The 15,131-nt window shown below is 37.4% G+C and overlaps 1 protein-coding gene across 1 annotated transcript; it reads right to left on the bottom strand.

The window, feature by feature from the left end:
• Positions 1–282: 282 nt before the first annotated feature.
• Positions 283–14,883, bottom strand: ppef2a (protein phosphatase with EF-hand domain 2a). Its single transcript, XM_015041607.1, has 18 exons — positions 14,576–14,883; positions 13,065–13,124; positions 12,933–12,941; positions 11,868–11,995; positions 11,721–11,775; positions 11,463–11,638; positions 10,114–10,228; positions 9,933–9,979; positions 9,149–9,315; positions 9,012–9,048; positions 8,376–8,525; positions 7,958–8,296; positions 5,335–5,520; positions 5,089–5,231; positions 4,341–4,447; positions 2,824–2,990; positions 2,570–2,657; positions 283–961 (listed from the first exon to the last, which is right to left on the bottom strand). The coding sequence occupies exons 2-18, from the start codon at positions 13,114–13,116 to the stop codon at positions 708–710; spliced, it is 2,220 nt and encodes a 739-aa protein (XP_014897093.1). The 5' UTR covers positions 13,117–13,124; positions 14,576–14,883; the 3' UTR covers positions 283–707.
• Positions 14,884–15,131: the final 248 nt, after the last annotated feature.

Consider the following 15,131-nt stretch of genomic DNA (forward strand, 5'->3'; position numbering starts at 1 on the left):
GTGTAAACATTGAGTCGAAGGGTGAAGCCAACAGCAGATTATTTGGATTTAAAGTGACAAAGACGCTCTAAAGCAACTGAAAGGAGCTCAAAATAGGCAGAGCTGATGAGACGAAAATCTAATTATCTAAGAATGATTTTGTGTAAAAATGTAATGAGCATGTTTTGTAGGGGCCATAGACCTTTCCTAATCTGTTCAAGCAGCCATAATTAGTCGCCTTTAAAAAAACAAAAAAATCTTAATGCACTCAAATTAAAGTTTGATTTTTCAGTGTAGGATTATAGTTGTGCAATAAAACATACATTTATTTCAAAGCTATTTACAAAAATATGTACAAGAATTGTCAGTAATGTGTACATTTTGCATCTTCTATTTGTTTAAAAAACATGTTTTCTCCTTGTAGGAAATGTAAGCTTCCACATACTCATTGTCTAACACTTGTTTTTTTTTTAAATTACAGTGCAGTTGTCACATTATTCCAGTTTTGTAGCTATTAAAAAATGATCCATGTTTACTGTGTTGTTTTTGTCTCTCTTGCTCCTCTTGCTGAGATGAACCTTCACCGTCAAACACGGTGATCTCTGAGCTCCACCTAATCCCTCGTGATCCCCGACGCAGCTGCCGCTCTGCGCCATCCTGCGTCGCTGCGTGCGTCATCAAAGCAGCTTGTGTCGCGAGAGGCTGCACATCTGCTTTGAGTCTGTGGGTCATACGTTGGGGTCGCCCTCCAGCTTGGTGAGGTCGGACGTCGTGCCCATGAACATGCTGCGTCCCCGCTCCAGGCGGCTCTTCTTGTCCGTGAGCCGGAAAGCCTCCATGAACTCGTCGATGTCGATGCTGCCGTCGTGGTTGCTGTCGATGGTCTCGGCCAGGGTGGAGATGTCTTCGTCCGTGATCTCCATCTTCAGGTAGACGCTGAGCAGCTTCCACGTCTGCCGGAAGTCCTCCATGCTGATGAAGCCTGAGGAAGAGAAAGACATGATGTCAAATTACACTCATCACAGACAGAAAAACTGAAGAAAAAACAAGTAAATTTCCACCAAAAAAGACAGAAATGCTCAGAATAATTGCAGAAATTTACTTTAAATTTTTAAACTTACAACTTTTGGAGCTCACATATTTCTTTTTTTCCTGAAAATTTGCAAGAAAAAAAAAATCACAGAAATTTTGAGATTTCTCTGAAATTTTCTAGAAAAAAGTTGGAAGTTTGAAAAGTCAAAAAGTTTTTTCTAGAAGATTTCTTAGATTAAAATTTTTTTCTTGTAAATGTTCAACTTTCGGAACCTCTGGAGCTCAGGAATTCCTTTCTGAAATTCCTTTTTTTCTAAGAATTTGCAATAAAAAAGACATTTTTAGATTAACCTCAGAAAAAACAAAGACATTTATGAACTCCAAAAGTAAAACATTTGATAGAAAAAAAAAACTCAGAAATTTTTAGATTTATCTCAGGAATTTTCTAGAAAAAAATCTTGGAAGTTTGAAAAGTCAAAAAATCTCTGAAAATTTTTGAAATTAATCTCAAATTTGCTGATGTTTTCTCACATATTTTCAACTTTTGGAACTCAGAATTTTCTTTTTTATTATTATTTTTTAATTTTCAAGAAAAAAACTGAATTTTTTAAATTAATCTCAGAAATTTGAAAATTAAAATTTGAGTTTGAAAATTAAAAAGAAAGTACAGTGTGCATGAGGTGCAGATCTTCAAAATTTATTGAAATTTTTTAGTATATATAGTAGTATGTATTCATTTTTTTCTGTCTACAGTAGGCCTTATTTGCCACGGCAGGAAGAGGATGGTGGAAAGGTGGTGTGAAACTCTGTGACGGTTCAGAAGTGGGAAAGGGAGCAGTAGGTCAGTGGGTTAATCCCTGTCAGGACTCAGGAAGCCGTAACCTCTTTGACACGCTCCTTGTGGATTAACAGAGGCTCAGGAGAATCTATTTAAACCAGCGGTGAACAAACTTTTTACACCAAATTCCCAAGTTTAAAGTCCCCAACTTTGCTTTTTCTCTCCAATTAAACAAGCAAAAATACTATTGTGAATTATTTCTCCTTTACCTGCACAGCAACAAATTTAGGTTGTAATATTTTAATTAAATGAGCATTATTATGACAGTTCTGTGACAGTGTATGAAGGTCATTGTAGTTAGAAATACTTGGAAATGTCTGAGTTTGAAATTTCTGTTTTTCTCTCAAATTTCCTTGTTTTTACTAGAAAATTTCTGAGATTAAGAAATTGACTAATTTTTTTGTCAATTTCCTTAATATGGCCTTAATATGGTGTATATTTAGACAGAGGAGAATAAGGAAAGATAAAAAGTAATTCTGAATTTAATCTCAGAATCAGAATTGTTCAAATTGTTTATGTAAATCTAGTCTTAAAACTCAAATCTACCAAATAAATGTAAATTTAATTATGTGCCCACATTTCTACCATTCTTTTACCGTCTGATTTAAACACACAGAGAGTCCTGGCACTAACCATCCAATAAACCAAAAGTGCATTAAAAAACAGCATTATTTTGTCTTGATATGCTGAATACATAATTAAACTGTGCAGTTCTTGTACCTGAGTTGTCTGTGTCTACAATCCTGAAGATGGTTTCCAAAGTGGAGCGATGGCGGTACAAAGTTTCCAGCAGGCTCTGGTCGATGTGCTGGTACAGAAAACAGAACCATTTCTGGTCATTCTATATTTACAGCCTCTTATTTCTTCCAGATTTTCCTCTTAATGATGTTTCTAAAACTTTTTAATAAAATTTATGTTAAATATCTTCGTTGATCTGTGACTGGCTGGTCCCAGTTGCGTTTCTGCGTCCTTACATCTGTGTTGGGCCCTTTGATGGCGAGTTCGTTGAACCAGTCGTAGTAGTCGATCATGCCGTCGCTCATCTTGCAGGTGACCAGCTGACAGCGCAGCATCCGCCACGGCAGATTCAGGTGCATAACGCTCTCCACCGCTGAGGCCCAGTCAATCAAAGACACCAAACCTGGTAGAGGTCAAAGTTCACGTCAAAGGAATACTTCAGCTCCTCACTAAAGCAGCGCTGCAGCATCTGCTTCTTGTTGTTTAATGTTTCTGCGTGCATGATGATGAAGCTTCAAGGAATCTGAGAAAAGGGACTGAAATTAAGTGAAGTAACTAGAATCGAATGTGCTGCACCACAAAAACACAAAATGTTACCAAGTATTTTGGTCTAGTTTATAGTGCAAATATCTTAGAACAACTGAAATAGGATGCAACTAACTTACAGGTAACTTGATGAAAATGTTCTAGTTCCACTGGCAGATTATTTCACTTATAACAAGACATATTTCAATTGTTATAAGGAAATAATCTGCCAATGGAACTAGTACTTTTTTAATCAATATTAAAGGGGACCTATTATGCAAAATTCACATTTTGCATGTTTTTGTATTTCCGATTTGGTGTCAAAAAACAAAACAAGAGCTTAAAAAAACCCCCCCTTTTTTTTTTTTTTTTTTGCAATAAGTTAATATTTCTTGGTGTCTGGAGAATCTGGATAGGTTCCAAAAACCTTCCAAATGTAATGTAACCAATCAGCAGGCAATGGCTATTACCTAACAACCCAAACTGAGTTCCGGTCATCTGGTTTAACTGCTGTACAATGGCTGCTGGAAAAGACAAGTATTCTGTTGTTGACTTACCATGCAGAACCCACTTACTGCATTCTTGTTGATTGTGCAGAAGGCTCTACTAATACTTTTCAGAGATGTATGGTTGTATAATTGAATTTGTTTGCAGCCACTTTCACATGTAACTATAAACTTTGAGTTGGGGGGGCGTGGCCAGCAGCAGATTATTTGGATTTAAAGTGATAAGAGGTTCTAAATCTCCTCATTCTGGAAGGAGCTCAAAATGCACCATAAACTATATAGACTAATAAACTTACCAGACTGAAATCTCATTACCTACAAATGACTTTGTTCAAAAAATGTAGTGAACTTATTGTTTGTATCCCACAGACTGAAAAGTTACTTGTAAATTAGTTTTGTCTCATTTTTAATCTACTAAGATATTTGCACTAGAAACTCAAAATACTTGGTAAGACTTTGTGTTCTTGCAGTGCATTATATTTACTCCTCTACATAGTCAGGACTGTTCCTTCGGCAGAAAGGAGTCACTTATCTTACATCTAAAGTTTCTATGAAACTGATAGAAAAGATTAAAAAAAGGCGTTTATCCTGAATGAGTATTGTAGTGCTAGACAATGGATACAAAAGATTTGCGCTCACATTTTCCTCAAACAAAGCACTGAACTTTGAGATTATCACCTGATCCGATGGAGGCTGAATGTGTGAAAACCAACACCACACACCTGTGTTCTTTGTGTCAAACTTTTTGAAGGCACAGAGGAGGTCTGACTTGTGCGCAAACAGCTGCTCCCGCAGGACTTTCAGGGCCGAGCGTTCGGTTCGCCCGACGCTGCAAACGACACGGAGGGAAACAGATTAAATGGGATTAAAACACTTTTCTGGCAACTATTTCAGATGCTTTACAATGTGTTTCTCAGCCACCAGTTCACCCCACATGTTTTGTTGCATTTCAGATATTTAAAGTAAAAAACGATATCAACTGATATGAAACACTTATGTCATGTTTTTCAGTGGCATTTTCATCGACTTTGTGTCTAATTGCCTATTTCTTCAGTGCAAAAACATGAAATATTTTTGTCTAGTTTCTAGTATAAAATATCTTAGTACACTTGAAATAAGACAAAATTAACTTCTAAGTAACTTTTCAGCAAGATATGGAAGCTTTTTTAGAGTCAATAATATTGATGAAAAAGTTATTTTTCCACTGGCAGATTATTTCACTGTTAACATGATGTCTCTGCCATAAGAGGAATCTAATCTAAGGAATATTATTGACTCTAAACAAGCTTCTATATCTTGCTACAAAGTTACTTATAAGTCAGTTGTGTCTTATTTCAAGTTTGTGTTTGTGCAGCATTTGGATGTGGATGAGCATATTTTTTTTCTGAAATTAGGAAAATCAAATCTCTATATTTCGTCTTCCACATGTAATTTGTTCTGCACATGTCTGACTCCAGGTATTTTTCCTACCTTTGCCTGGCGGTGAGTTCTCTGGTCATGCTACTGGCCTGGTACTGAACCATATAAGGCACAAGGTCCGGACCCAACTTCACGTAGGCCCCCCGGTTGCTTCCCACGTCATAATAGTTTGAGGCAGAGAACAGAGTGAGGACCTGGGTGAAGACGTTAAGGGAAGGCGCTCAGTAGGTGACACTGCCACTGTTTAAAGGAAGGATTCGTTGGGTGCTGATGAACTAACTGTCGACCCGATCTCACCTTACGGTTGTGGCAGAACTCGTAGCCCTCCTGTTTACACTCGTGTGAGCGGATGATGAGCTGCATGTTGTGTCTGTTCAGGAAGTCCTCAGTGACGTCCGGACCCCAGTAGCAGCCTCCGCCCCTCACCTCGTTGGGCATGCAGCCATCCTGGTTCATCGGGTCGCTCCACAGCAGGTCCAGAATCTGCAAACACACAAAAAGAGATTTTATAACTAAAAACAAACTTTCACAAGAGGTGAATTACTCAGTTATTCAGCGGTTTTCAATTAAAAATTTTTAATTTGTATTTGCTATGGTTTACACCGGTGGTGACTTTATTAAAAGGAAAACATTAATTTCCATTTTTTGGGGGTCATCAATTGTTTTCTGTTTTGTTGGCCAAATTTTTTATCACTCTTGACTTGTGGTCGGGGACTGAACAATATCCTTTCAAGGGCCACAAATGGCCCCTGAGCCACACATTGGACACGCACTGCAAAAGCTAAAAAAAAAAAACTTCCCACTATTTAATTGCTAATTATTTCATATACTGTTAATATAAAGAGAAATATAATGAATAAAATAATTATTGGATATATTTTCAAGTTTATAAAGCTAAAATTTATCAGATGAAATTGAAAAACTGTTTGTGCAGGACTGAGTATTTATAGTATTTATAATCCAAAAGATTTCCCTCCTTGTTCTTCTACACATCCCACCAACCACCAGTTATCTACCACATTGTGGCATTTAGTGTAAGCCAGAAAGGACAAACCTTGCAGGTTGAGTTTTTCCTTTTCTTATAATAAAAAAATTAATTTCATTTTTAAAATTCACAGTATTTTGAACGTGTGATCCACAAATTAAAAGCAAATTAGACATTAGTCTCTCAGTTTTGCTGATAAGGAAATCAAAAAAACCTCTTGTATTTTAAGTCTCTGATCGCTGTTTTTAGCTGTTGAACAAAATGCTGGAAATCATTTTGTGATATAATTTGATTAAATTAGTGTCTTACGGCCCACAGTTTCGGTCCAAAAACCTCAGAATTGTTCAGTCGCAATCAAAGGCCCTGAGCAGCTACCTATCATCCCCAGCCCAGCCCATAACCTAGCAACCCAAGCAGACCTGCAATACCTTTGATCAGCTGGTTTTATAGCTGTATGTACAATGGCTGCTGGAAAAGACAAGTGTTTTGTTGTTGACTTACCATTCAGAAACCGCTTATTGCATTCTTGTTGGTTGTGCAGGAGGCTCTACTAATGCTTTTCAAAGATGTATTATTGTATAACTGCGCATCAGTATACAGCAATTTTTATGTGTGAGTATAAATGTTGAGTTGGGGGGCGTGGCCAGCAGCAGCTTATTTGGACTGAAAGTGACAAGAGACTCTAAAACAGCTCATTATAAAAGGAGCGAAAAATAGGCAGAACTAAAATCTCATTTAAGAATGATTTTGTCCAAAAAATGTTTTGTATAGACCATCAATATATCCTAACCTGTTCAAGGAAGCATAATAGGTCGCATTTAATTTCCAGACACATTCTAGGTGCAGAAATATGGTGAACCTTCATTTTAGAGGTTTACTGCATTAGTCATTCACAAGTATTGTGAGATTAAAAGGAGGCAGTCATTAACTAAACCAAGTAAAATAAATGTAGAAGTTTCTCTCCATATTTTTACAGTCTATCGTTTATGTTACAGTGCAGCAGCTGTTCATCAAGCCGAGCTTTCTATCCTGACAGTCAGCCAGAAAAGCAGATTGAAGTCACAGCATGGAGATTATTGAGGATTACAGCAGTTGAAGCCTCGACTTGTCTGGTTGTGATCGGAAGAAGGCTGGAGTACAAAGGTCATGACCCTTGACCACCATGTCTTTGCAAGCTTGACACAGTTTCGATGTAAACATCTCAGGTGGAGCCGTGACGGATAAACAAATCTGCGTCTGGAAAATGACCAACTCCATTCTTTCACTTTTTTTTTTTCTGTGAATCTCCAGAGATTTTTTAAATTTAGATGCAAGCGCGACATTTTGGAAACTGATGCGTTGTAATGCATAAACATCAGCCTGAAGAAACGCTCCTTGTGGTTCTTTAAGGTTGAAAGGTGAACTGTTCCCTCTTGGTTGGGGGTCAAACTTTGCCTCACATGGAGCATTCTTCAGTTTGTAACTTACAACGATGTAAGTTATCACTTAATCTATCAATTATTCAGATGATTAGTTTCTTTTTTAAATAAGAAAAGAAACATTTTCGAAATGCAGCATCATGGCCTGATCATTTGTAGCAAAGGATGCATTTGCTGCTAAAAACAAATAACTAACATCAACATTTGAAAAGCTCCACCCTTTCTGCTTTACTTAGCATCAACACAGAGTTGGGCTGATCTGATGTTTTGTTTCAGGTTCACTGATTCTAAAAATAAAAGTTTTTTTTTTTTATCGTTTCAGCCCTGCAGTCTGTATCTGTGTTAATCTATTTAGAAGCCTTTGGTTAACTTATTTATTGGTCATTTATCCTGCCAAGAGTTTTGAGAAAACATGAGGATAGTAAGAAGCCAGGTGACATTTTGGAGGTATTGATGTGCTTAAACCGAATAAATTGTTATTATTATTAGTTTCTGAGAAGATTCTCAGGTCTCTTACCTGCCTCCACTCATCCTTGACGTTGTCGCTGCTCACAGAGTCGGTGGACACAGACAGAATGTCCTGCTGTGACCTGTGGAGCGCCGCTGCCAGGATGACCTCCCTCTTCTTGCTGTTCTCCAGCTCATTCTCCATGTTTGCCTTGATCCGGGTCGAGAAGTCCTGCAGCGAGCGGTTGTGGAAGCACTCCCGTGGTCCGAGCGGCTTGGGATACGTGAGGGAGGCCTGGCGCTGGTAGATCTTACTGGTGCTCCATAGGTCGTCGTCCATGTCGATGTCGATGGACATGGCCGCCGAACTGTGGACCCTCCTCTTTGGAGGCCGCAGCGCTGAAACATACTGGGCCAGCAACAGAGCAGAGAGTGAATGTAAAGGCCGTGGATAAATCTAAGTTGAGCGAAACGTAAAAGTTTCTCACATTGTGTCGGTTCACTTTGGTCAGAACGCTGAGATCCGTAGTGTCGGAGATACCGCCGTGGAGGACAAGCACCTTCTGATCGATGATGGTTGCTAACGGCAACCAGCTGAAAATCTTCTGCAGGAGCTTCAAGATCCGCTTTCCATGAATCTGAGGTGAAACATGAACAGGAAGCAGCTGTCAGAATTTAACGCAGTCCGGTTCAGACTAAATTTAGATCAGGGCTGAAACGATTAATTAAATGTGATTAATCACGATTAATCATTGAAGTAATTGTCAACTAATTTAGTAATTGATTAATCGTTAACTCCAGTATTCAGACTAAAGAAATAAGACATTTACTGAAAAAACCCTCAGAGTATTAATTAAGCCAAAATGGTACAAAAAATATAAACATTTTGCCTTTAAGATCAAAATACGTTTATCTGTAAACATGTTTTAGACAAAAATCCTCAAATGGCCGATTTAGCTTCACCTTGTTCAGATCTACGAAATGAAAGCTGTGGCATTGTATTTTTAGGCTTAGTTTCTTAATTAAAATAGGAACTGAATAATTGGTTTGATTGCATTTTTAATGTATTTGTAATATTGCATAAAAAGGTTTAAGTGATTGAATGAAAAATCTGTAAAATGCACCTTGTATTTAGTCAGCACCTCCTTGGTGAATCCATACCTGGAAACACAACAAAGGAAGTCAGAGAGACAAATAAGGAGGCTTCATTCACTCAGATTTGTACCATTAATCCCCAACATTTGCGTGTATATTTTTCCACCTGAGGTTGATGATGTGGTCCTCATGGTTGCCTCTGTTTAAGTAGACGTCACACGGATAAACAAGCATGAATGAAAACAGGATGAGGAGAATCTCAATGGAGTCTTTTCCTCGGTCGACGAAGTCTCCATTAAACACGTAGGGCTTCTCTAAGGACGGCGTGCCATTCTGGGATGTAAACAGGCAAATAAAGTAGGATTACACGGATAATCTGCAGCATGCATGCAAACAGTGAAACTGGCAGAGAGAAGAACATGGGATTAAAAAAATAAAGTCTAATAATTTGTCTTGTGTTGTCAGGATACAAATTATTCAAGAGAGGCTGCGGGTAGCATCAGGTGGTTTGTTTTTTGAACACACTTTCCACTTGATTGTTTGAAAAATATCTTGTTTTTTTCTAGCAAAAACATAGACGATGTGAAGGCTAAATATTTCTTATAACTAAGATACAAGCAATAGTTAAACTGATCTTAGAAGGTCAAAAAGTTATTTTAAAATTATTTTCAAAAGTTTCATTTTTAACATGGGAAAAGTGTCTTGTTATATGTCAAACAATCTGCCAGTGGAACTAGAACTTTTTAATCAATGTATCAAATAATTATTTACTTTAAAAAAAAAGCTCCTATATTTTGCTGAAGTCTGTTTTGTCTTACTTATAGTGTACTAAGATATTTGCACAAGAAACTAAACCAAAAATATGTATTAGTTTCTGAGAAGATCAGAGTGCACCAACTTAAATATAAATGTATGAATTATCAGGAGAAAAAACATTTATAATATCTAACCTTGTAAAAAATCAGCAGCAAATCCTCCAGCTGTCCATGCAGATCACCTGGACAGACAAAAATGAATCTGTTCATGGAAAAGGAACTATTCTTATGCACATTTATTGAACAGCATTCTCATGCTTAAAGGGCCAAAACATGAGTCTGATTTACCAAACATCAGAGATTTGTTAAATCTTACCGCAGATAGTGATTTCCTTGCTGTGGCAGGTGGAGATGCGGTTGATGTTCGGCAGCATGCGGAGCAGCTTCCACGTCTCCAGCAGCAGCTCCAGCACGTAGCGAGAGTGCAGCTGCTGCTGGGAGAGAGAGGAGTGAGAAAACATGACCGCAGACACAGATGCATAAACACACCAGCAAAATGACGCCGCTGTGAATATTCAATTCATTCATTCATTAAATTCATTTATTTAATGAAATTATGTGGAATTTTACAGGAAAACTGACAACACGTGACAAAGTGTTGTATAAATAATTTACATCATATGTGTTCAAACTGAAGGCCCAGGGGCCAGATCCGGCCCACCACAGCCGTGAAACTTTTTATACAACCAGATTATACAAATCAATCCCTCTAATTTGTTTGTGGAAATTCACTCTAAATTGACAGATCCATGTACTTTTTCATACTAATGCATGAGTTTATTACAAATTTTCCTCAAAAATGATCAAAACTGATACTAACTCCCACCTGCAGGTGGCAGTATTTCTTACTTCTACTCTACTGCTGCCTCAGCTTTACTCGATGTCTGCGATAAATGTGGCAAGTAATAAAAAAATCATATTTACCACCACACATAAACGGGAATATCACAAATTTTCTTTCAAATATTTCTAAGTCAGCAGCACAAAATCAGTCATTTTGACTGCAAAAATAAAAAATAAAAAATCACAAAAACTATCAAGAAATCCTGTGAGATGTTAAATATTTAATTTCACAAATAACTTATTAAATCCAGACACTGGATTAAATATTTTAACAAGTTGTTAATGGCTTTTATCAAAACATTCTGGCACAATCTGACATTTTAGGACATTTATGATCTTGACGTAGCCCAAATAGTGCTCCCTATTTTGGGCTATATGGCTGAAAAACATATCACGATGTTTCAAATCAGTCAATACTGATAATCATTGATTAATGTTTATGTTTTAAATATCTGAAATATTTCCAAACTGCTGGCATCACCGTTCCTGTTTTATCTGTAGTTTTCACTCAGTTATGAGGCACGTGGTAAAACCATAAACTGCTTCGCGGCAGTTACTCTACAGGGTGTTGCTAGGTAACCACAAGTGACTGAGCAAGTTGTTGCTAGGTAACCAAGAGTGAGTGAGTTAGTCGATTCCACCAACTTTGCTCAGCTATCTGTGAGAGGTTGAGTGGCTAAAGTCTTTCCTACATCACCCAGAATATTTTATCAGATATTTTGAGATATATATGTAGTAATTGATTAAAACTTTAGGAAAAGGACATAAACTTGTTCCCCATAATTTTATTTTTGCAGATAAAAACACCGTTTGTGTTCCTACTTTCTTGTTCCTGAAGGCCTCCAGCAGGCCAACTGCCTGCTCCACCGTCAGCGGGAAGGTGAGGTGCGGCCCGGAGTAAACCTCCGGCACCTCGATGTTCTTGTAGCAGAAGTACCGCTCCCACTCCGAGTCCCAACAGACGTCATTCTCTCTGAAGATGTGCGAGATCAAATTTCCTGGAAGGACGACAAAGTTCAAGCTCACTTTGGTTGAAGAAACAAGAATTTGAAAAATATTTTTGATTTACACAAAGCTTACGTTCTGTGCTGGACGGTGTGAAATTGTCCATGAGGTAGCCGAGGAAGTTATAAAGCTGTAAAATGAAGGAGGAAGTAAAGTGAAGAATGAGGTGTTGCTTCTTTTTCTTTGTTTTTCAGTAATTTGAACATTTCCAGCGATTTTCACCTTGATCTGGGCTTGTTCTCCGGAGTATTCGATGGACTGAAAGATGTGCCAGGTGTATCGCCGTCTCATCTCTGTGCGAGCAACATATTGCCGGTACCATCGCTGAATCAGGACAGCAGCTCTTATAGCTGAAATATACGGAGCAGCTGATCAACTATGAGATATATTTATTTTAAAAAAATTACTTCATTAGAGCAGCAAATCTTTATTTATTCATGCTAAAAATCTGCAGATTGTGTGCATCTGCTGAGCTTTTTATACAAATTACTTCTCAATCCGACACAGAACGGTTGTAAACGGCATAATGAAGAAGCATTGTTGTGATGATGTTATGAAGTTTTGGAAAGAGCAGGAGCTTCTTAAAGAGACAGAGGCCCAATTTCAAGCTGTCAAATTGCAAAGTCAAAAATGTTTTAACCTATATTTGGTATATATAGCATTTACAACAGATTATTAGTGACACTCTAAGAAAATTTAAAAAAATTAAATTATCAGAATAAAATAATAAAATTACAAGACTAAAGTCAAAATAATACGAGAATCTAGTCGAACTATTACAACTTTATTCTCATAATATTATTACTTTATTCTCGTAATTTTATTTATTTATTTTTTTGAGTATGACCCTAATACTCCATCGTATTTTTAAATAGAGGATAACATAGTTACTTGACTGTGCAACAAAATTCTCACCCATTTAAGGCAAAGGGGAGTGGCCACACCTAGTTGAGCCCATTACTCAACTACCTCATCTTTAGAGGCTACTTAGTTGTTGTGTTGGACTAAAACAAACACCATCATCTGGTCCTCAAACTTATTTATGGAGTTGGACCCACGAACAGGTTTGTAGACGGGGATGAAGAGGGAACAGAAACAGGGGACTAAGCACACAGCCCTGAGGCATGTCATTACTCTATGTATGGTAGCTGAGCAGGTGGAGTTGCCTGTCGTCCCAAACTAACTACAGAAACAGGACTGTAGTTAGTTTTTCCACACACAGCTGTTTTGTTAGTTTTCTACAAATATCAGGAGTTTATCTCTAAAAGCAGAACAGAACTGACTTACTGGTGACGGCTGGATGCAGCAGAGCAGAAACAGAGAGACACATAATTCATGGATACAAATAAAGTTTAGATACATGGAAGAAAACATGGATCTTCCTCTGTTAAATTAAATAACTGATGTTGATGGTTGTACCTTTCCTGGAGTGTTTGTGGAACTGGTTGGACTTTGAGACGCCACATCCCATGACTGTTCCTGTTCAAACCCCAGAGAAACCATGATAGTTAGTAAAAAATGCATCACACATATCAATCTATAAGAATTAACATTTTTAGCTTTTATTTATTTACTTATTTATTTCAAACATGATGTTGAAAACCAAGAAAACAGTAACCAGTAGGACAAGAGAAAACATGTGCGTACTTAAACAGTAACAAAATAATTAGCTTACCACTACTTCCCTGTTTGGAAGACGTTAATGCTTATTTAATTCTATCACTTCTCTCAATCTAATGAAATATATCACTTACAGACTCAGTAATTATCAGGAATTTGTAATTAAAAACATGTTGCTTGTTCACTGCACTAGAGAACCAACAAATAAGTTACATAAAAACATAATTATTACAAACTGACTCTGATAACAAGACAAGAAAATGTACTGACCCATAATAACGATGACAATTGTCAATAACAAACGGACATACAGCATCAGAATAATTGCCAACTCCTTGCCAGCGTATGAATATGTAACTGCTGATTAATTTCAGGATAATTTACAACAGAGATTACAGCCTTTTTCCATTATTTTAAAACAGTTCTGCCTCTGTCCAAGTCTCAGATAATAGCTGAGTATTTCAGCAGCAGAGGAGCTAAATCTGGAGGCCATTCATGCTTTAATCCTGTTAACTGCTGGTTTGCTCCTTCCCACTGTGATTGGCCTCAATCCTTCCTCACAGGTCTGTTTTTGTCTCAATTCTACGAAGCCTTACATAAAACAAACTAAAAAAAAAAGATGGGGCATTTTAAAATGTCCGACTTTTATTTGAGTTCAATTAATGAAATAATAATAAATGATTTTTGCTAGATACTTTATTGACCCACTTATTAAGAAGATAAACAAATAAGACATCACTAAAAGGAGGCATAAGCAGCTAGCTTCCCTTCTTCCTGCCGGGAGCCTGATGGCAACAAGCAGTGTTTTATGTTTACATTGGAATGATTTGGTTAAATCTACTAAAATCTAAAGCTGAAGTTTGTATAAAATGTTTATCCTTTGTGAACAAAAACTAAATAAATTTTAAACATTATTAAAAAGCCTTAAAGATGACACAAATATCAAAACGTAGAGTAAGACAGTCTTTTTTCAAATCTGTTGATATTGATAATTATTGATAATTTTTTGTTTTAAATATCTGAAATATTTATAAACTGATTTTGTGACTGTTCCTGTTTTATCCACAGTTTCCAATCCACTCTGTTTTTTGTTTTTAAGTAAAGTTTAAGTAAGTTATGAGGTTGAGTAACTGGCACAGTTACTCAACCTGCTGAGTAACTGTGCCAGTTACTCAGCAGGTTGTTGCTAGGTAACCACAAGTTACTCAGAAAGTTGTTGCTAGGTAACCAAAGAGTGAGTGAGTGAGTTAGTTTATGTTTTGTCTTTTTGACCAACAAATTTGACTGATTAAAATCTGACTTTTACTTACGTGACACCCTTGTTTATCCAGTAGCAGCTGGCCTGGGTGTTTGGCTGTCTGCCTGCTGTTTCAGTGTGAATTTAAGCAGCCATTTGCTCAGTTGCATTCTCCACAGGTCCGTCCGGATCAGGTCAGGTACCGCAGTGAGCGAGTCCAATTAGAACATCAACACCGATGCCCCATGAAGGATGGGACCCTGACTGTCCAGCTCTTCCTCTCTGCAGCTGAACCTCGTTTAGTCCTGACTCCCTGACCAAGATCTCATAATCAAAGCACCAGGCCATAAGTGGATTACCTGAGCTAATGACTTGATGCGACTAGAGGAATCTTCATGGTGGCAAGAAGGAAGGCAGCCACTGGTTTTGAGAGGATTTTTGACAGCAGGAGGCTAACTGGGTGTTTACATGTTATCTCAGGAAAATTTAACCAAGCACACACAATGAAGTCTCACTAAAAGAATTTTGACATCATCCTGATAAAATCTTGATAAACTTATGAAGAAAGCAAGTAAATTTTTCACTACAGTTCAGTCTGAAGGCTGTCTGATAAATATAGGGCAAATATA

Source organism: Poecilia latipinna, unplaced genomic scaffold, assembly GCF_001443285.1.
Source record: "Poecilia latipinna isolate Pla-1442-1.1 unplaced genomic scaffold, P_latipinna-1.0 Scaffold32, whole genome shotgun sequence".
NCBI classification, from domain to species: domain Eukaryota; kingdom Metazoa; phylum Chordata; class Actinopteri; order Cyprinodontiformes; family Poeciliidae; genus Poecilia; species Poecilia latipinna.

Coding starts and splice junctions, on each gene's coding strand:
- ppef2a (XM_015041607.1), bottom strand. CDS start 13,116: ATGGGATGTGGCGTCTCAAAGTCCAACCAGTTCCACAAACACTCCAGG. Junction 10,229..11,462: donor AGGCCTTCAGGAACAAGAAA/GTAGGAACACAA, acceptor CTCTCCCAGCAG/CAGCTGCACTCTCGCTACGT. Junction 9,049..9,148: donor GACCACATCATCAACCTCAG/GTGGAAAAATAT, acceptor TTGTGTTTCCAG/GTATGGATTCACCAAGGAGG.